A 23,441-nucleotide genomic window follows, 5' to 3' on the forward strand; every position below is an offset into this window, starting at 1 on the left:
CACTGGTGGACAAAATTAAGAGATGGAAAGCATTTTCGCACATGCAAGATACCCGCACAATGCTCCATGTGTTTGACAATGGTTCCGTAAGTGCCCAGAGGTACAGGCAGGTCCTAGAGCCATACTAGAGGCAACACACACTGTACAAGCCTCACTTTTATTGTCATCTTTTATCCTTAAGTTCGAACTACATTAGATTTATTGGCAAAAGGTCTTGCCAGTGAATGGCACTTTCATTTTTGTTTTGCATACTTTATTATCATGGAATAAGCTATATCCATAACGAAATTCATTAATTTATATTGAGTATTTTTTTAGATATTTGGGAAAATGTCTTCCATCTCTTAATTTTGTCCACCAATGTAGATTAAACAGATAAACATCAGCAGGAGTGATGAACTTTTAAATGTTTCCAATTTTTTGACTCTTACCAGTAACTAAGAAGAGAAGCAATCATGCTTAATTTGAAAGTAAGTAAAGTTGGAATAAGTTCTAAAATTTTTGTAAGTACTTATTACTTATGCTTCTTGGCAATATATTCAGCCCATGTCATCAACTCCATGACTAGTATTAAATTAGCAATTTAAAATTGTAGTTTCTATTCTGCAGGTGGTATGAAATGTCACTTGAATAACCTTAATGTTGTAAACGTCATGATCCAAAAAATAGTTCATAACATTATTATTAAAAACTTACAATTATTCTAGGCATATCACTTTTGTAGACACAAACCTCACTCTTGTAAGCCAATAAAATAAAAGTACTGCCATTACCTGAGAGAAATATATCTTGACTATATAAACCGCATAAACTTTAATTTCATTTGAAGAATTTATCTTTAATCATTTTTAAAAATGTGATAATCCATGCATCCAATGCAGGTATTTTATAGAATGAAAGAGATATTTTTTTTCACAAAAATAAAATACATAAATTTTAGCTATAAAATGAGAAAAGAAATTGATAGATCATATTTAGTGTGTTATATTAAAACAGATGTTAATTACTTAAAAAAATGATGCATTTGAATATAGCAAAGCGACTTACTAGTAGTAAATGCTTCATTTTTAATGTTATCTGTCAAAGCATAAAGGCAAACTATTTGGCGTCTAATTTTCTCTAAGGTAGACTTTTGAAGACACTTGAATGGTTCAAGATTAAAATGAACAGACTAAAATAAAAGATATTATTATTAGATACTGATTTTCAATTTAGGTATTGAAAAACATCTAAATTGCAAACCAATAACATCACACAAGGAAAAAATACATAAAAATCCATTTTCTGTAATTAGTTTTATAAATATAGATTTAAGATACACAAATTAGAAAACTTTAAACTATTTATATTGCTAAAATTCAAAACCTTTAACACTATTAGTTTTATATTAATTTTTTTACTCTTTCTTCAGGGATAGTTTTGCATAAACAAAAATAAAGCATGTGAAACATATTGTTTGTTGCTTAAAGCTTAAAATCTCAAAACAATTAATTTCAAAACTGTATCAATGCATTTGCTTTAAAAAATACACATAAAAAATCAGGGAACTTAATCCTGAAGTCTCAAAATTTTATTATTTTAAGTTTCATATAAGTTTTGGGAACATATTATTTGCAAATATATATCTGCACGCATAATACAATAAGCATAAAATATTTCTGAAATCTCGGCATTTTATAAAAATTCATTTCATTCAGTGAAGTACAGAGCGAGTGGCTGTGATGGCTCTTGTTAAAGGCAATAGTCAGAGTGGAGGCACAAAAATTGTTTAAGTAATTTATTAGCTTCTATTAAATAATTCATGATAATACGAAAGTGGAAAATCAAGAATCACATCAAATAGATTCAGATAAAAATAATTTAAGAATGTTTTTTGTTAATATCTATTTTTTACTAGGTAATCAATTATATTTTTTTTAATTTATTTTTTTATCATGTTAAACAGCTTTATGTAGAATAAAATGTAAAACTTGAACAAAATAAATGTAAAAGTTAATTTTCCTTCGATTTCTAATTTTATTAAAAGTTAAAATATATTAGAACTGCCTGATAAATATGCACTTTTAATAAACATTCATAAAAACATAAAGGAAAATTGAATTAACTACTGATTTTTAAATTAATTTTTTTTAAAAATTAAAATAAAAAAAACCATGATTGAAAATATTGTCTTATATCTAATATAGAGAAGTGGCAAATATTCTCATTTTGCTGCGAATGCACTATTAGCCTGTTAAGAAAAAGTACATATTACCATAACAATCTTAAAAGTATTTGAATTTATAGGGTGAAATTAAAAACTAACATTGCAGCAAAATACCTTTAAAACAGCAAAAAGTAGAGAAAAAACTAGAAAAATAAACATTAAAAAAAACATACATTTGAGCAGATATAAAAATACTTACAGAAACAAGTATAGTGATATAACTTAAATGCTCTGTAAGTACAATATCAATTTCTTCATTGCCTGAAGTTAATGCAAGGGGACAAATATCTAAATGTTGAAACTGTTTTTCAAGTTCCACTGCTTCGTTACTTTGGTCTGTTGTATTTTTACCATCTTCTGACATTCTGAAATAACAGTAAGATATTATTGTAACAGAACATAAAACAAGATATATAATGAAACAGCACAAAAACAAATTGGAAGTCAATAGGCATAAGACAGAAGGAATTTTGCAAAATTATGCCACATAGCAGCTGACAATAAGATTGTAAAGAAACAGGATAAAATACTGCCAAGATTGGGAGTTGTTGTTTGAGTTTTCAAGTTTGGAGTGAGAAGTAGAATTTTTTGTGATTAAGTTATATGTAAAAATTTCGTTTCATCTATATTTTTGTGCTGTGCTATTCATCATTACATTAATAACTAAATAAAAATAATGATGAAAATTTTAGAGTTCATTGAACCAAAAAAAAAAAAAAAAAACCCTTCAAAACACACATTGCAGTTTTTCAATCAAAAATAAGGGCAAAGATTTCAAATTTTTGTAAGTACTCAGAAAAAAAAACTATTATTGATCAATTATTAAATCATTTAAGAAAAAATATTACTGATACCTATCATTTGATGTATCTTGCTCTTCATTTTCAATGGCAGTATTTAAAAAATCAAAGCAGCCCAGAGCACTCTCAACAGAAATACTGACATTTGAACCAGATGTATTGCATTCTTTACCCTGTAACAGACAGCACTAAATCTCAAAAATACTCTATAACAATATCAAAATTTCATTTAAAATAACAAAAAGTGTTAAAAATAGAAAACAGCAAAACTAATATCAAATATAATAAGAAATTTAAATTTATAACAATTTAAAAATTAAGGGACTTGGTACAAGAACAAGGTACCTAAATCTTGATTTACAAATTGCTGTTGAGGGAAATAAAATTAAAATAGACACATGATTTATATAGTTTACCCCACATAATTTATCATAAAAGAGAAGATTCATGTTACATTTGTGCTTAGATCTTATACTAATAAAAACATAGTTTACAGTAAACAATGTGTTTTAACAATTTTTTGGACTTCTGTGACTTTTAGACCAAGTCTCTGAATTAGATGCCAAGAATAAATTCAAATACTCATTTTCACATTTTATCTTGTTTCTAAGCCTACTTTCATAACTGCATGAAAATATCAAAAAGCATTTCAATTAAATTTGTTTCAGAGAACATTAATTTAAAATTAACTACTATAAACTGTTATTTGTTAACTGGCATCATCTCTTTTGCCACTTAATGTAAATAAGTGCAAGCCCTAGAAACAAGAAAAAAGGGTATTTCTTTATGTGGAGACATAGCACTGTAGATCTAACTAGATTTATAATTTTAGGCAATTTTTCCTAATTCTTTAAAGTTGAAAAAAAAAGACTAGACTTTACCTGATTCAAAATAAATCTTTATGATTCGTACTTAGGTAACACTAGATAAAACAAGTTTTTAATAAAGAAAATTTAACAGATTAGTAGTCTTGAAAAAACATGGGTTCCAGTTGTAGTTTCAGTTACACTTAAATAAAACATGATAGACTGACTTATTATAGAGAGCTAAATATTGAGAGGATACATTCTTTAGTCACACATTCAGATAATGAACTAAAGTAAGATCCCATTAATTATATTTGTTTAGTAAATAAGAAAGAAAAAAACGTTTATGGTGATCTAAACTATGATAGTAAAAGAATATAGAGCAAGAAAAACTATAACTAGGCCTGCCAGCATTGAATAAAAGCTTTCAGTAGCCTATCTTAAGATTACCAGAGAATTTTTAGTAGTTCAGTCGAATTTAACAAGTGCAACTGTATAACTAATGCAAAATATAGACTTTGTGACAGCTATTAGCATAATCATAACCATGTTTGCAAGATAATAAATTCAATACTGTGAAAAATTAGTATGAAATACTGTACATAATATCAGCAGGATTTAAAATCTGAAGTAAAGACACATTTCACATATATTTACTTTTAAAATGTAGACATTTTAGTTTTGAATCAATATTTAAGAACAAAGAAAAGAAAAAAATGAATCAAATATTAATAAATTTAGAATCTCTTAATATTAGTTTGTATATAATTTATAATATTAAAAAAAAGAGGATTTTTGTTATAAAACTTAGTAACAAGTTAGATTTGGAGCTTTCAATTTGCTTGAAGAGAAAATTTTACTACAGCAACAGTCAATTTCAAATTTCAAATCAAAAGTGCTTCTAAGTGTTGAAAATTAACAAGATATTCAGTATGATTTTTTTTAATCATTGAGAATATTCTCTCTGTAGGTGCATTGTTATAAGGGCACAACAAGAATTGCCAACATCCATTTGGAAAGTGTTAGGATTTCAACACTCCCTAGAGCTGTAATTTTACTTATTTTGTGCCTGACACAATCTGATCCCTCATAATTAGATATTTCTGAAAGAAATATATCTTGAATAGGCATCCTCTATAAAATATAATTGCAAACAGTTACAAGAAAATCTCATAACTGTAGAATAAAATCAAGGAAATATGCTAACTTAACTGGGGAAATATATATTTCAGCTAAAAATTCACCAACCAAGTTCTTTTTTTCTCTCAACAATAATCGAAGTGCAACAACCGCATGCAAAGAGAATGCTCGTCACTTGTTACAGTCATTGGCGTCAGTGAGAGGGAAGGTGCGGTTTCCTTCACAATATAAAATCAATTTTCCATTTATAAGAGGAAAAAACGATTGTTCACACATCTTAATTAGTGATTAGTGACAGTAAATTAGTGATTTACCGAGCGTGTTGCTCAGAAATGAAAGACGGGCACCTTAAAAATAAAAAATAGCAGATTTTGCAGTTTTTTAATGTTCACCATAGCTTTATAAAGTTTACCAGTATTCTGCTGCAATTAGGGAGCTTCATAGAGGTTGGAAGCTATGTGTAACACATGATATTTATAAACTAATTTTTTGGATTATTTATTAGAATAGAGGCATTAATTCAGCTAAAAACCAAAATTTTTAGAACATAGAATACTAATTTAGTACAAGTGGGAAAAAAACAATGTAGAGTATCATTGCTATGTAGAAATCATCTTTATACTTACTCTTAAAAGAAGATTGAGTTCTTCTAAGAAGGCAGCTAATTCTACTATTTCATCATAAGTTTCAGTAAATTCATTTAACAACAAAGTTAAATACTTAAATACTTCAGGCAAAGTTACTTCAGATTGTGAGACACTATGAGAATCTGATATATCCTCACTCAATGGAATAGACCATGTCTGGGAATCATTAAGATTTGAATTCTTCTTTAACTCAGTTCCATTTTGAAGTAAACAATTGGAACTACAATTCACTGAATCACAACTGAGAGAATGCTTAACTTTTGTATCATTAGCTTTAGGAATTTCCTCATTAGTTTGTGCTGGTTGATTAAGACCAGAATTATCACAGAAAGAAGAGTTTTGCAACAAGTTCTATAAGAAATATTAATATAATGGCATTAATATAAACTGATGTTATGACAAATCAATTTAAGTTCTAAAGAAAAATTTATTTAAAATGTATATATTAATGATAAAAGTAAAGTTTAAAAATAATTGTATAAATCATACTTATTTAAAAAATAGCAATATACCACAAAAAATTTTAAACAGCTTATCACAGTATCATTCTACGATACTTCATGGGGTCTTTATGGGTGATTCTTTTAAAACATGACAATTCTGACCAAAAAATTTCTTGGAATTTAAAGTCTTCAAAATAATCTAAAATTTTTTTTTTTTTGTATACTTCTTTAGTTACACTTATTAATATCTTACAGACAGCAGTGTAGTTTACTGACATTTGCTCGAGAAAAAAAATAAAATAGAAATTCACCAAATCTTGAAAGCCAGGAAAATGACATATTAGCTTAGAAGTTTAAAAAATAGTCATTTTAAGTTAATAATAAGTGACGCAACTTAAGCTTTTATGTTAGGTGGACCATAAATTGCTTAAATTAATTCTTTTTATTCACTGTAGAAAGAATTAAAATAATTTTTGATGCTGATATGTACAGAATAAAATTGTGTATAATAATCAATTATTAAATAAATAAATAACTTTGATTACATCCAAGCATATTACAATCACACATAAACTTGGTATTAGGTTAATATTTGCTTTCCTTCCTTACAGTATTAGCAGTTAAAAAAAATTTCTGGTAACACTTCAATGTCCTGGAATTCATAAGCCAGGATAATGACAAATTCGCCATTTTATAGCATATAACTTTACTTTAATTTAATATTTTGACCTAAGACGTTTATTTTCTGCAGAAAACAACAGGATTTCTTAAAATAACTCAGGTAAATCTATGTAGTTTATGTTATTAATGATTTCAAGAAGCCAGGAAAATGACAACACAAAAACCTACTCACCTAAAAAAATTTTTGAAATAGATTTTGAACCAGAAAATTGGTTCTTCACTGATGCAACTAGACATGTTCTAATCAATCTATTAACATAAGATATTGATTGCTGGCTCTATCTACTTTAGTTATAAACCACTAAATAAAAGTAGCCAGGAAAATGACAGATTTTCTTGGGACAGACAAATTAGTGACAGAAAAAAAAAAATTTAAACGAAGTTTTCGTAAATAACACTCTCTGCGTACATTCTAGAAATTAGATAAAAGAAATTAGATATTGAAAAATTTACAGGAAGTTTTGAAGCTAGATATTATTGGAAACATTGTTTGTGACATGCCAGAAACATGAAATTTTGAAGTTCAATTAAATTTTTTAACCATACAAAACAGTTAATGCTGGTGCAAAGTCATTTAAAAATGCTAACAAGAATGCTATTTAGTGATTTTTTAAAAAAAAAATTCTTTTAGTATTATAGTATTAGATCTTGGAGCAACGGACAGTGAATTGTCATATTTCGTGAGAATCACCCTTATATAAGCATATGGGAGTCTATATGATCTTGACTATAAGAATATATACATAGGATAAAAGATGCAGTTTTAAGTTTATGACAAAGCAGACGCATAGCATGTCCTTCAACATTTGAGGTTTTTGAAAACTATATTTCCCAGTTCACATTTTAACTAAAGAAAATGGGAAAAGAGAACCATTTCTAGTTAAAAAGATGACTTAGGAGGACCTTTTACGTTTAAAAGGGCAATTCATAGTTAAAAATCAATTCCAGGTATCAATCATTTAAGGTAAAATAATTTAAAGAAGTATCAAGAAAATAATAAATAAAAAAAACAGTACAAAAAGTTTTTTTTTAGATATATGATCCTATTGGCTAGTTAGAAATTTTACAATAAATTTCTTATATCTCTGAGCATTAGTCATAACTGTTTCCAAACTTTTAGATGCAGACTTCCCTGCAAAAAACGGATTACTGAATGGGAAATAGTGCATAGTAGGAAAATGTCTGCAAGGCCTGGTGGCTGAGTATTAGTGTTTCACAATCTCATTCCACAGGTTCAGGGTTCTATCCTCAGATCAGCAAGGTCGACTAAGATTTTCATCCCTTCAGTGGGTCAATAAAATAAGTACCAAGCATGCTTGAGGGTTCCGCACACGACTAACCAACTGACTGGAACAATTTGTTTGACCCTAAGGTCAAGAAAACTGTGATGTGCACTGGCCTCTCATAGGCTGATGCACCACAGAGAGGAAAATTTCTATAAAATTTTACTCAGGGGCTCAACGCTTTAAGAAATTACAAAGTAATTTATTTCAAAAGTATAATTTTTGAAGGTGCTATTTTAGTTGGAGTTTTCAAAACTACAAACAAATTCAATATTTCAAAACTATATTATTTCCACATCAACTTCATAATTTAAAAGAAAAATTATTAATTTATCATGCAATATAAACTAGAGTTTTTTAGACTCATCTAATAATACTCAAATATTATAATGAAAATAAGCATAATACAAAAAAATTTTGACAATTTTTTTCTTTTTTAGAAAAACAGATGAGAATATTGTCATTAAAAAAAAAAGACAGACATGAGCCGCTTCTTTTAACACAACAGCTAAAATAAGATATTGATGAAAATTGTGTGCAAAAATAATCTCTACAAAGAGTGTTCTAACTTAAATCATATAAGATTAGGATTTTTTAAAAAAAATGATAATAATTTCTGAAAGTTTTTAATAAATGTTTTTCTACGAAAGTTTTAAAATTTTATTATTAAATCTTTACTACTAAATATTTTGCATAACAGGAAAGTGTTCTAAACATCTTATAATTGAAAAAGTAAGACTTTCAAATCCTCAATTGATGAACCTAAGGGTTTGGAAAGTAATGTAACTACCATGACAAAGCTCCTATGTCAGAATCATGCCTTATAAAATAAACCATTTTTCATATAAAATCTTTGTTCCACTTAATATGCATAATATTAAATGTAATGATCCTAAAAATTTCCAAAAATACAGTCAATTGACATAGCAGAGACTTATAACTCAATTATTATTAATTAATAATAATAAATTTATAATTAGTAATAATTATAATTAATAATTATTACTATAAATTAATGTAATGACAAATTACTATAAGTTCTGAAGAAAAATTTATTTAAAACATATTTTAATGATGAAAGTAAAGTTTAAAAATTATTGTATAAATCATACTTATTTAAAAAAAATAGCAATACACCAAAAAAAAAAAGAAAAAAATTAACAGCTTATTACAGTATACGATACTTAGCGCAGTTTTTATAAAAGCTTAAGGGAGTCTCTATCTGATCATCAGTTTTCTTGCTTATGGCTTTACTTTTGAGAAACTATAAACTTTTAAAGAATTAAAAAACTTTTAATAAAATTTTAGTTCAATTTTTATCATTAATTTTTAATAAGATTAAAATATACTTGAGCTTATTTACATTGTAGATTTTTGACTAAAAAGTTTACAAAACTTTCTAGTTAAGTGTGGCAGAATACCAGAAGTTAATGACAGAACTCTAGCAATTAAAAAATGAAGTTAGTAGTCAATGAAATTAATGTCATAAAAAGTAAAAATTTCTAAAATCTTTATACTACTCTATTTCATTCAATTAATGATTGTCAGGGTAATTAATTGTTCATCCTATCTGAATTAGATTTTTGATCAGACAACTGAAAACTCATTGCTTTTAAATATGCATCATATATAAATTTTTTATATCAATTTGTATTACTTTAGTCAATTCTTTCTTTTTCAAAAAATGTGCAGAGCATTTGCTTCAACTGATAGTAGTGATTAATGAAACAAATAATTAATATTCATAATAAATTGATTAAGCAGTTACTTGTTTTACAGAAGAGGAAAAATCAGAAAATTGATCAGATTCATGCATCATTGAAAGACTGTGGCTATTCCTTCCAATAGAATGAGACATTTGAAAAGGCATACCATCTTGAGCTGCATTCAAAGGACTAAATAAAGAAAATCAAGCATTTAAAATAATATTAATATTACATTTAATAAAGCAATGAGCAATAGTAATGAAAAATACTTACTGCCATGTAATTATTAAATTCAATTTAAGAGAACCAGATGGATTGAGGTTTATCGTCATCTGTTGAGGATGGGCACAAAACAAATCTCTGGTCTCACAAACTTTATTTCCAAGCAATATATTTTTTCCTAATCCTCGAACTTCAACAGCCTGGAAAAGTAAAAGATAAAAAATTGCTTTAATATTTAGTAATATTTAACATTAAACAACACACTAAAAGTAATTTATTGTCAACAACTAATTTTTGTATAATATATCGAAGGAAAAAAAATAGAACATTTTTAATATGAATATTTATTTGGACAGCTTAAATTCAGCGATGGAATACTGCTTTAATGTTAGATATAATTTCACGGATAAAAAAATAAATAAATAAGATAAATAACGAGTTAAAATAGATACAAAAGGTAAAATAAAAAGCTGCCAAATATATGCAAGAAATTGATGAACCAACTTATATTTAAATAACACATTTTTACTCAGCTACTTAAATACTTACTAATAAACTTTCATTAATTAACTTATGTATTATACAAACTAATAAACTCACTATTTTAATAAAAAATTTTATGGCATAGAATTGTATTTCCTAATGCGAAACAAAAATTTCTTCTCATACTTCAATTATTTATGCACAACAAAATACAGATGTCATGGCAAAAAGTGATTAAAAACAGATGCTTCCTGGTCAATTTAAAAAGAAAATTCAGCAGAAAAAATACAAAATTGGAATTCAAAAATAAACAGAGTAGAAATAAAAATTATCAATTGAACTGCTCTAAAAAATGGCAAGGTAAAAGAATATAGTATAAAAATAATGGCATTTAAAAGTTTCAGAATCATTTAGGCAAAATTTTTATATTTTACATCTATCTATTTTACATTTTTATATTTTATATTTTACATCTTTCAAAGTCAGTAGGTCTGGAGGAAAAATTGACAGTGAGATTTGTTTATAAACTCTTTCTTTTGTTTATAAACTTCTGCAGCAATCTGATAGTGGGAATTTCCTGAAATGTGTCCAGGAAACACAAAGATTGCTGTGAGAGTCACTCTCTCTCTCATAATTATTTATTTATTACCTCTTCGTACACACTATTCCTTTATGTTATCAAGCAATTCACAATGAAAAATAACTCCTAATCCAAAAAGTACATGTGAACTAAGAAAATTAGATATTAAATGAACTTCAATTCAGCAAAGATAAAATTTAATACTTAAAAGGTGTCATTTATGAGTAGTTGGCATTAATGATGGCCTGAGTTGTATAATTCCAATTGTAGATATATTTAGGATTAAAAGATTTAAATTATATACATTAAATTATGTGGCTATTTAAGACACTAAAAAGTAGCAAAAGGGGCAATATTGATTAAATTGCTTCAAAATTAGATACATAGTATGAGTTTCTTACAATTCTTTTTTAAAAAATAGAGAAAGTAGCCAGGGTAGTTATACTTGCACATTTAAAACTCAAAATCATTTAAAAACTAGCATTAATATCATTTAAATCTAATCATTTAAAAACTAGCACATTTAAAACTCAAAAACGAATTTTTTTACAGGTAAAAATTTGCCATTTACAAAAAAGAGAAACATTTTTGAATAATAATCTAATAATAAATTGGTTAAAAAATTCTTCACATAATAACATTTCTTTACTAGTTTTTAAAATTGGTCACATTAATGCACAACTTGCCAGCAATATAGTTATCTAAGCAGAAAAGCTTAACAACTTTTCTAAAAAAGCTAATAACTAAGTAAGTTATAATTACAAAAATAAGGGTTAAGTACAGAGATGCCAACTTGCAAATTATGATTTCAGTAATAATCACACATAACTTATAATGATTTTCAGTAATCCTCAGTAATAATAAAGTTTTACCTCATAATTTTAATATTAAAGATATAATGTTTATTTTGATGGTACTATAAATTAAAATTTAATAAGAATTAATTTATTATATAATTATTTTAAAAATTCATAATCTAAAACTGTTCTGTTTAAAAAAAGATAAAATTTGAGTTAAAGATTGATCTAAAAAGGTACATAAATACATGCTTGTATAATAGAACACAAAATAAAAAACTGAAACTTCAATAAAGTTTTTTTTTATTTATCTGTTATATGTAAATCTAATTTAGTACTTTGCTTTGCAGCTGCTATCTCAGCATCAGAAAATTTCCTTTAGAAACACTTTGTTTGATAATGCTTTTGTTTTTTCTATAAGACAAGACAAAGCGAGACAAATTCCAATTCCAAGAGAAGACAAATTCCAATTCCATTAGTCTAATTGGTTAAACATATCTGTCTTGCTTTTGACATCAGTGAGGAAAAATAAAGTTTGGATGAAAGGAAAACGCGCGGCAAAAAAAAAAAAAGTGGGGGAAGAGGGAAACTCAAGAAGTTATTCTTAATTTTAGTCGCTAATTGGCTTAAAAAGTCGCCAATTTTATGAAACTCATTGCTAATTAGTTGTTTTTACTCATATTTCTACTAAAATAGTCGCCCTAGTTGCTATTGCTTAAAAAGTCGCTTTAGTAGCCTTTTTAGTCGCCAATGGCAGCCCTGCCTTTGCTTTTTTGGCTTGACGTTCCATTGTATTGAGTGCTAGATTATTTACATATACTGGCTTTTTTGCTCATTAAATCTTCGTTAAAAAATAGCGTGACATAAACGATGGTTTGTTTATGCTGACAGTAAGTACCACTTATTTCTGTGCTGTTGACATGACGGATCGAAAGCGTGACGTCATTGATGCGAGAGCTAGAAGCACCACATTTATAAGGAGCATTCTCACTGCATCCAAAAACGCATTTCGGATCACCGTCCTCATCGACCAATACGATTCAATGAGAATGATTCTTAAAGGGAAAAATTATAGAATGAAACTTTTGGATGAGTAAAAAATTATTTTTCCGTAATTTTGGGGGAGTAGCCCATAATAGCATAATGTTGTCATAAAATCCGTAATAATTACGGTAAATCCGTAATAGTTGGCATCTCTGTAAGTACTATAAATACAGTAAAATCTTGATTATCTGAAACCTGATTTTTTTAAATTTCTGCTTTAACTGAAGTATTAAACAGTATAATTTTATTTTTCTTTTTGGACAAACAATTAAGGACTTTTTTAAAGGAAGAACTCTTTAATATCAATACAAATTGGATGTGGTAAACACACATGTAAAATTTTTGCAAAGTAAAATATAATTTAATTTCAAAATTTATATTTTAACTTTAAAATATATATTTAAACCTAAATGATTTATTTTATTTATAAGTTTTGCTTTAATCCCTTGTTTCATCCTTTTGTGCTAATTTATGTCAAGATAAGTGAAAAATATTACATTTAGCATTTTAATAATTTATGCAGCAGTACTCATCTGCGTAAAAGGGTAAATCTAGTTTTTTGGCTATTCAAGTAAGCCTAGGTCCATGCTGTTTCGGATAATCAGGTCTCTACTGTACTACAATTTGTTCACAATGTGTCACACAATGAAATTTTTTTCACAAATGCATAGAAATTTCCTATGACGACCATTTAACTGAGCTAAATGTTAAAAAAGCAAATCGCCTTTTTTCTTTATAACAAAAAATATGTTATAGAATGTTATTTGAAGTTTTTTGGAGGGATATATATTTTTTATTTGGGAGCATTTTTTAAAATATTGTCTAAAATGTTATTTTTAGTTGATAATAAAGATAGAAAAAAAATATGTGTATCTGTTAATATCTAAATTTTTATCTTTATCAGCTAAAACAAAAACAATTCATGTATACATCAGTCTTAACTTAAAAAGATATTAAAAAGTGCAAACCAAATTTCTAATTTTCATATTACAGCAAGATTTATAATTAAAAAAAAAACTTTTACTTACTTTAACTAAAATATTATTTACAATGCTTAGCTTAGTGATATTAAGAAGAAAAATAATTATAGTCCATTTTTCATGCTTTATCAACATTATTAAATGCAAACTAAATACACATAGAAATTGAATGATTTTAAAAAGAACAGTTTTAAACTGATAAAGAAGATTGGCTAAGTTATCATAAGAATAAAATTGAAAAATTAATATCTAAAATGTAAGCATAACAATAGTGTTCTGGTGGCACAGTTGATAAAAGCATCCCTCACATCAGTGGGAATAGAGTGTTTGATCTAGACAGCTGACTAAACAACTGGTGTGTATATGCAGCAAGGTGCAGAGTAAACTATAATTATTAGTAAACTATTAATTATTTCAATTCATATTAAGAATAAATCAATGCATTTTCTTAAGCTGGTGATGTATTTAATGTTCTAAAACACTAGATAGCAGAACATTTTATTACTAGACAAAATAAATAAATAAATCATAAATTAAATTTAAAAAAAAAAACATTTTTCTCTCTATTCTAAAAAAAAGTTTTTGCAGTTAATTTTGTCCCCTGAAAAACTTTTTAACTACGTGATGAAAATCTAAGATTAAGGAATCAATTCATTCAGAACCTTTCAGGGAACCTTTTAGGGCATTCAAATCTTTTACATAATTTTAAATTTTTATTTATTTTAGTTTTAAAGCACGATTTTGCAGTTAATAATGAAGAATAACCGCCGTTCACAACAGCCAATCACATGTCTGAAAACGGCAGGCTTAAAAAAGCGATTTACAAGTCTGAATTTTCTTTTTCAGAGATGCAACCAATCACAAAATAGTTAGAATTTCATTCTTCAGTTTTACAACATCTCAACTTATTTCGTATTGATATATTGATTAATCTGATTATTTGTTTTCTAAAACGTTAATTCGTAAGTTTAATCTGGTTTTAACAAGTTTCATATTAAGATTATATCTGCACATTGATGTTAATTTCTGACAATTTTGGCTCATTTAGAGAACAAATAGGACATAGAAGGAACTGTAGTCAACGAAAAAAAGTGACATTGATATTGACACACTGCTTATTCTGCATTTAAGAAAATTAATTCTTTTCAATGATAACAGTTAATATTCAGTTTAATATTGAAATATATGAAATCAAAGCATTCTTGGTTTTGCGAAGCAAACCAAGCAAGAATTGCGAAGCAATTCTCCGGGGGGTTGGCGAGCGTCAGCGAGCAGGGGGCGGAGCCCTCTAGTACTATAAGAAACATTTTAAACCTTAAGCCTTAAATTCTTCCTGACATATTTTACTACTAGGATAAAGGAAAAAAAACTCTAGTATAAGATTCTCAAGGCAATTTTCAAAAAATGCACTTTGAATATACACATCAGAATAACAATAAAATTCACATTTACTGACTTAAAACTTAAATAATTGATACAGACATATTTTTCTTCACTTACTTTTATACTTAAAGGCTCACGGAAAAAAGATTTGAATGAAATTGTTTTATTCTCCCAGATCTGCTCACCATTTTTTACAACTCTTCCTCGGCTTTTCCACCTTTGATCCCCGTGTTTTATGGTTACTTCAAAAACGTCTCCAGCACATATTCTAGCGAAACCTTGTATGCCTTTTAAAAAAAATCTTTTTTTTTAAATAACAATAATAATAATAAATGTTATCTGTTATAACATGAACCGATAAATAAAGAGATAACCAATAAATATATATAATCATACAATGCTGATATGAAACAAAAATCTAATTACCATTTGAAGTAAAATTCAGTCCAAAATGAAAAATAATGTAGTTCATGTAACACTTTCATGTAACATGACTCAAAAACTGATCTAAAAAAGTGTGTTTAATATTAGTCCTGATGAATGGGAATAATATTTAAAATCTTTTAGTCCCATTCGTTGAGGGTAATATGAAACCCCTACAGAGCTAATATGAAAATACATTATTTTAAAATGATTTTAAGCAACAAAAAATGTATAAGCATGCCTCATTTTGATTAAGATTTAGCAACAAATTTACAGGTTTTCCAATTTTTTATTTTATCCTAATTTTTTAAAGTACTTTATAATTTTACCAGAATAGTAATAAAAAATTCCCTGAGATAAATGCACCCACTAATCTAATTAAAAGTAATTTAGGGAGTAAAAACGGAAAATATGTCAATTAAACTTTAAACAGTGCTAAAAATATTTTTGTAATTTTCTAAAAGTATGTTTATAATGCTTACACTTACTATTAAAAGTTAATACATGAATAAAAAATAAAATCTAAGAAATTTTTTGTGATTTTTGAGGACAGTCAATTTTTCAGGCTTCAACCTAACTTGTTATACAAGGCCACAAATGTAAATATTGCATACCACAAGAATTAGCAGAGAAATTCAAGAAATGGATTTTGATTAGTGATAAGCATTTTGAATTTTTGATTCAATAACAATATAGATAATAGAGCTCACAATGAAATTAGCTTCATAATCATTTAAAAATATGGCTTGTCACATTAAGGATGTTATTTTAAGGCAGAAAATTTTTGTACTTAGCTATTTTATTAATTGATAAAAATTTTCATGTCAGGATGATTAAAATTTTGATCATCGTGATACTGAAATTTTGATCATTGTTAAAACTTTCTTTAAACTGGCATAAGAGTAGGTAAAGAACAAAAAGTCTGAAAATATCTATCACATCATATCATATTTACAAGAAAATAATTCTAAGTTTCAAAGTAAATTTAGTTACCTATCATTTCAAATAAGAGAGTTCCCATCAAAGTTTCCAGCTTTTTTTCATAAGTACACATAATTTCAGTGGAATCTTTGAATTCTGATCTAACTTTTTGTAAGGCTGCTTCTTTTTGCTTACCAGGAGATAAAATGTAAGCATAACCCATAGTCCGTATACCTAGTCACAATCAGATAAAAACATAAATATTTCTAACTTTTATAGTTTTTCATAACAATTTACTTTTTTCATTTCAAGTTTTAATAACATTATTTTCACATCACAAATGATAGTTAAAAATTTATTTTCTTAAGTTTTTAGCATTTCCACTTTTATTTTATTTACTTTTCTTTAACAAATCTTGAAATTTTAATCCAGTACTTCGATCACCTTAGATTTAACTTATTATATAGTTATATTTAATGTTCAATGGCAACAATAATCTGCCAGTCATCTACATTTCCGTTTTAGAATGATGAATTGATTTTGCATTCTCTTCTCATTTAGGTAACTGTTGGGATAGACATCAAATAGTTTTCCTCATGCAAAAAGGGGTTTAGTCCCTTCGCTAACATTTGCTTTGTAAATGTTGGTTCATAAAATTAATCCTTTTGTTATATTTTTTTAATACTAATTAAGTTAAACTTTATTTTGGTAGAATTCACTTAAAACTATGCAGGCTCATTTAGATTTGAACAAATGTTTGTTTTGATATGATTACCTCAAAAATGTGTTCTTAAACAGTTGAGATCATCCATTATTAGGTAGAGTAATTTTGATACTTATTTTTGTTTTTTAATGTCAGTATTAACATGTCTTCAGTAAAAATGAAATTTGTCCTATTGAGTATGCTTGAATATTTTGATCTAATCCTGGATGATCGTGGCAATACTCATCCAGGAAAATGTTAATTTTTTATAAAGAGAAATGCCAGGTGATAAAGCCAGATGATTTGAACGATGATTGTTTTGATTTAATAAATAATGTTACTCTTTATAAAATGTGTGTTATGCCAGAAAATAATTGAGTAAGAAAGAATTAATAATTGCATTTGTGAATTTCAGTAAATAGTTGAATTAAACACAATAACGTATAATTATAAATATAGTTAATATCTTTTGATTCTAAATATATCTTAAATACCCAATTTTATTTTCTGGTTAGCGAGAACATAGTTTTACATTTGGATTTTCTTAAACTTATGAATAGATGTAATAATTTAACTTTTATGAATCAATTTGTTTAATTTATATTTCATGCTGCTTATCTCATACTTTATTATTTTTTAAAATTTACTTAAAAGGTCAATTTATATAATTCAGATTAAATTTAAAGGGATAAATAATTTTTGTTATAAAAAAGAACAACTCTACTTAATTCCTTGATATTTAAATATACTTGTACATGATTTAAAATAGTAATTTTTGTTGTTTGTATTAGTTAAAGTGTGGATTAATTTTGAAGAGTCATTGTTAATAAATTCTGTTAGCACAAACACAGTTGATCAATTGCAGGGATCAACAGCAGCATAATCCTTTTGGAGCAAATAGTCTTTAAAAAACACAGTGCTTATAAAACTAGATTTTTTAAGCATATTTGAGCACATAAATTAACATTTCCTATCATAGTTAACAGAGCTTGGAGAAAAAAAAGCATTATTAAATAAAACAGTTGTAATAAAAATGCAACTAAGAATTAATTAAATAAACATATAACTGAAAAATTTACTTAATGGGTTTCTTGCAAAATAAAATCTGTTTAGAATTTTTTTTCTCTTTATTTACTTTTTGACTTTGAGCTCAGTTGAATGCATTTTGTACAGATAGTATATAACATTAACAAAGAATGTTGTCTTAATGTTATTTTGATTTCTTCTTTATAATGATTTAATGCTGTTCTATTTAGTTTTACAGATAAAGTGCCTTAACTTTTAAACTAATCTTATCCGATTTATCTATCCCATTGCACTTGCAGAAAACAACACTTCTTATGGGGAGCATGACATATAAATATATATATATATATTAGTGTGAGTGTGTTGGAGAATTACATATCCCAAAGGACGAGTCATAACTTATATTTTGCATTTCCTCATGTAATAAATAGAACTTTATTATAGTTTTTTTTCAATACTTTTAAAGATAGATTATTCTTCTGTAGATGGCACCACTATGATAAAGTAAATTCAATCATAATAATGAAATTTTTTTTTTTTAGAAATTTTGAATTAGTCTTTTAAAATGGGATTTTTGGGGTGAAATCTGGGTAACTAAATTTATTAATATTTATTGAGGATGGTACTATAACTTCTATAGGGTATTAGTGGGTTTATGACTGTTTTTTCTCAGGGATTTTTTTTTTTTTTTTGGTTNGGTTTCTTTTTTTTTTTGGTTCTGACGTCCGCCGGATGCGGGATGACTCTGGGTTTGGTAAACAGGTCAATCTGAATTCATTCGCCTTGCTGAAGGGAGGATAAAAGAGAAGTGAAGAGTGTGGCTAGACTAGAGGCAGTAACCCGGAGGATACGGAGCTTGTCCGCAGGAAGGGTGGTCCGTGACAGCACCTCGGAGATGGTGGATCGTGAACTTAAGGAAAGCTAAATTGAAGTCTCTAGCGGGAAGAACGACCGGTATTAGCCGAAGGCCGATATCTTCGAGACGGTGGGCCAAGTCCGAACGTATCTATGCTGGAAGTCTGGTGTTCCCCTTCTGCATGCCTAAGCCTACTGAAGTTAGAATAGCTGGAGAAATAGTGAGATCCTAGCCAAGGAGTTTGCCCACGAGCTCATCTACCATTCCGGTTGGCGTTTCCAGAGGGCGAACAGTAAATTCTTTTGGGTACTTATAAAACTTTAAATTTTATTTCGCTAAAATTTCAGAGGAATCATTTACCATAAATTCTGAACTGTTTATGTTGTGTTTTTTTGTACAGGAGAACAATGAGTATTTAATTGTGATTTATAGACATTATAAACCAAGTCTTTAATGCTTTTAGTAATGTTAAATGCAGTTTTTATTTCTTAAATGTCTTTTTTTAACTGTAAGAATTGAAGGTTATGCTTAAGTGCTTTAAGGTTGCATGTTGTTTTAATTAATGTATAAAGGGAAGTGTTTATTCCCATGTTAGCATTTGGAGATGTGTGGAATTGTGTTTTTTGAAGATTTATCGTTGCAATAAAAATGAGTTTTAAATGATAAGAGTTTCCTGTAATTCATTAGATACTTGTCTACTGTATAACCTGGGTAACCGTTACTAAAGTTAAATTTAGAGATCACAGCTAGAGGGGTAACGGTACAGTATAGAAATGTTTTTTAAATAAATTAATACTTGTCAATTTTCATGCTTTTTGTAACGTTTTTCTTTGATTAAACTCCGGAACAGTGCCTCTATTTTTACCTATATTTCTTTTAAAATTAATGGACAAATATTATTAATCGTTCATGATAAACATAAGAAATAACCATACTATTATTGACACCAACAGTGCTTAATTGAGCAATGGTGGATCTGGGAATAAGAGCGTTAGTCTTCCAACGAGGTGAGCCCGGTTCGAATCCCATCGGTGGCTGGTCGATACGAATTCCGCAGTAGGCTCGCACCGACCACACCGTAGACTTAAAATATCCTTGCAGTAGATGGACTAACCGTGGTAGGCCATCAGACTAACCGTGGTAGGTTTCCATGGTTTTTCTCGCCCTGTAACGCAAATGCAGGTAAGTTCCGTCAAAAAGTCCTCTACGAATCAAATTTCTCCCAATACTTGATCCAGGAGTTCCTTTGTCTTCCAGATGGGGTTCAGAATTACAGGGGTATGGAATTGAACGCTGGTAGACGTAAACTCTAAATTGGGTCGACTGTTATGAACCGCAAAAACGTATAACACTTCTTCAAAATATAAAATCATTGTAACTTTATGTCAGAACATCTTGTTACTATGTTAATTGAAACGAAATAAACAATTATCTAGATTTGAAAAACAATCATTTGTACTTGAAAAAAAAATTAAACGTTACCGATTGAATGACTCAATTACGAAGGAAGAAACGAGAAGCAATTTTCCTCATTAAAAGTGACCTCTAATAATTTAATTCGGGAAATTTTTTTGCGCTCTTTAGTATTTTATTTTTAAGTAGTTTTAGAATGAATGTTAAGATTTATAATCAGATAATCTGTAATCTTTTTCTTTTTCTTTCAATTGACATTTACTTGAGAGCTAATAAGAAAAAGAAANTGAGTGTTTTAAGGTTGCATGTTGTTTTAATTAATGTATAAAGGGAAGTGTTTATTCCCATGTTAGCATTTGGAAATGTGTGGAATTATGTTTTTTGAAGATTTAGAGTTGCAATAAAAATGAGTTTAAAATGTTAAGAGTTTCCTGTAATTCATTAGATATTTGTCTACTGGGTAACCGTTACTAAAGTTAAATTTAGAGATCACAGCTAGAGGGGTAACGGTACACTCAAAAATTTGATGAGTTTTAAGCGAAATCACTGGATGAGAAAAATTCGTTATTTAATAATAAATTCTTGACCTAGCCCATTATATGAGGGAAAAAACTCACCTTAATAGACATTTAGATTGAAAACGAAAATTGCTTGTGGATTTGGAGCAACAAAACTGATTTTTTGCCTCAAATTTGGTGGAAATTTGAACTAAATTTGCACTTTTTGCTCAATGAATATTATAAGAGTTTTGGAGCAGCTTGGAGCAATTTTGGGAAAAAACATTTTGAAACAATTTTATAAAAAAAATAAAAAAAACATTTTAGAATAGGCTGGAGCAGTAATTTCCTTTTGGAGGAATTAGGAGCAATATCAGCAGCTGATCTAACCCTGCAATTAGCTCATTGAAAGGATTAGCTGTGTTATGCAAAACAATCAGCAATAGTAATTAACACTAAATGCATGCTCTACTTTTAATTTACTTACGTGCCTGAAATAACTATTACTGCTAATTTGTTTTACATTGTACAATTACACTATCAGGTAAAACACTAAATATTATACAGCTAAACCATAAAGTTTACAGATGTGTCTAGTTAACAAAATTGAAAAAAAAAAAAAAAAACATTTATTTATTGAATCTAAGCAAAATATACATACAAGTAACAAATAAATAAACTAATAAAACATACCGTCACGAATACGCTGTTGAACATCATATTGTTCTTTTAATTCATCTAACTGAAATATTTATATTTAAAATAAAAATAACAATAAGTACTAACAAAGAGTAAAATTAATAATTCTATAGGAATAGCAAATTATAAAACAAAGTAGACTTTGATTACATACCTTAGATAAATGAAATTCCAACTTTTTCAAATAGCGTTCATTAGCTTTCATTTGCTATAAATTCAAAAGTTATACATTTTAAAATAGAGTTTCAAACTATGTCCCACATCCATCAAAATATCAATTATTATAAGAAAAGTAAATAAAAGGCAATATAAATAAAAAAGCGAATTAAAAAAAATAATGGACAAATAACTAACACAAGAGTTTTAATAAATTATAAAGAGCTGAGTTAATGAAACTCATCAATTTAATTTTCCCTCTCATAAAAACAGGAAGAAACTATGTAAAAAAAATAAAATAGAAAGAAATATATTTGGGCAGAAAAATGGTAGATAATGTTTTTTATAGGATTTTTATTTAACTTTGGTTAATTTTCTTGGTCAGTTTAACTACTATGGTTTTACTACAGTGTCTTCTCGCCCAAGTACTATTTTATTCCACTTCCTTTAAGTTTGAGTATTCAACTTAATTTTTCTGAGAATGCAAACATTCATCCTTCAATAATATTTCAAAAGTTATCAAAGATATTTCAATAAATAATTCGTTTTTTCTCAAAGAGAATATTTCATAAATTTTTTTTCTTGTGATAAATTTTGATTTTTCATTGTAAATGACTTAGTCACGTTGTCCAGTTCCAACCAATTCAGTGCATTCTCCATTTCACTTTTCTGACACCATTACAGGAGTTAACACTGTTGCTATGACCGATTTCATTACCAATTTTGATAAGTTTTTTCGTCTTTTTTCCGATTGACCAAAGTGCATGAATGCATCACTCCCTTTTGTCTAATGAACAAATACTATCTCTGGGAAAAAATCACTGTCTCTCTAGAAATCTAATGTTGTACCAAGAAATAACTTTTTGTTCCTGCAAATTTCTGGTGGTGATAGGAATTTTTTTCCGTCAAAATTTTTTTAAAGATGCACTTTCAACCCTTTTTTGTCCAATAATGGAGGTGTGTTAGTCATTTATTTTTAATTAATGCTTAACGTTTCTACCAACCTTTTAAAAATTTCAACACCCCCTTTGTGGAAATCCAGTTATTTAGCGCATGGGGACGGAGGGGGGATACTGAATTATAAGAGGCAACATTTTAAAGCAAATTTTCTTACTCGTTAAAATTTGATTGCTTTCTTTTTTTTAAAAAAATATGCAAGTTAACTCAATACTTTTTTCCCTACAGGTAATTGCAGCCTATTTGTTATTAATTAAAATAAATACAGTAATGAAAAAAGTACAACAAAGAAACCTATAGTCAAAAAGTGTCATTTATTCTTTTAATTTGATAATTCAAAAAACCCCCAAAAATTTTTTTTTACTCTAAAGAGTAGTATCAACAAAACATTCAAGTAACTATGTCAGTAAGATGATTGTGCTTGATGGTTCGAAGTCAGTTTCTTAATGTTCGGTTCAATATTTTTAGTGAGGTGAAGATACAAGTTCCCTCGTTTTCTCTTTTTTGTCACTAAATCTGTCACAGCACTGAATCTTTGTTCATCAAGGTAGGAGGAAGCAGTGGCGAATCCAGCGGGGGGGGGGGTTCA

At 27.7% G+C, this 23,441-nt stretch overlaps 1 protein-coding gene across 5 annotated transcripts in view; it reads right to left on the reverse strand.

Moving 5' to 3' along the window:
* LOC107450583 (rho family-interacting cell polarization regulator 2) overlaps window positions 1–23,441 on the reverse strand; it is a 66,218-nt gene that overhangs the window by 18,848 nt on the left and 23,929 nt on the right. For all 5 annotated transcript variants that reach the window (XM_043042060.2, XM_043042058.2, XM_043042057.2 and 2 more), the window contains 10 exons: window positions 21,894–21,947; window positions 21,734–21,782; window positions 16,618–16,779; window positions 15,319–15,488; window positions 9,986–10,134; window positions 9,775–9,901; window positions 5,579–5,950; window positions 3,061–3,179; window positions 2,406–2,571; window positions 1,048–1,171 (listed from right to left, as the gene is read on the reverse strand). In XM_043042060.2, the coding sequence (XP_042897994.1) occupies window positions 1,048–1,171; window positions 2,406–2,571; window positions 3,061–3,179; window positions 5,579–5,950; window positions 9,775–9,901; window positions 9,986–10,134; window positions 15,319–15,488; window positions 16,618–16,779; window positions 21,734–21,782; window positions 21,894–21,947 (1,492 nt within the window). The remainder of the gene's footprint in view (window positions 1–1,047; window positions 1,172–2,405; window positions 2,572–3,060; window positions 3,180–5,578; window positions 5,951–9,774; window positions 9,902–9,985; window positions 10,135–15,318; window positions 15,489–16,617; window positions 16,780–21,733; window positions 21,783–21,893; window positions 21,948–23,441) is intronic.

The sequence above is a fragment of the Parasteatoda tepidariorum genome, chromosome X2 (assembly GCF_043381705.1).
Source record: "Parasteatoda tepidariorum isolate YZ-2023 chromosome X2, CAS_Ptep_4.0, whole genome shotgun sequence".
In the NCBI taxonomy this organism is placed as follows: Eukaryota; Metazoa; Arthropoda; class Arachnida; order Araneae; family Theridiidae; genus Parasteatoda; species Parasteatoda tepidariorum.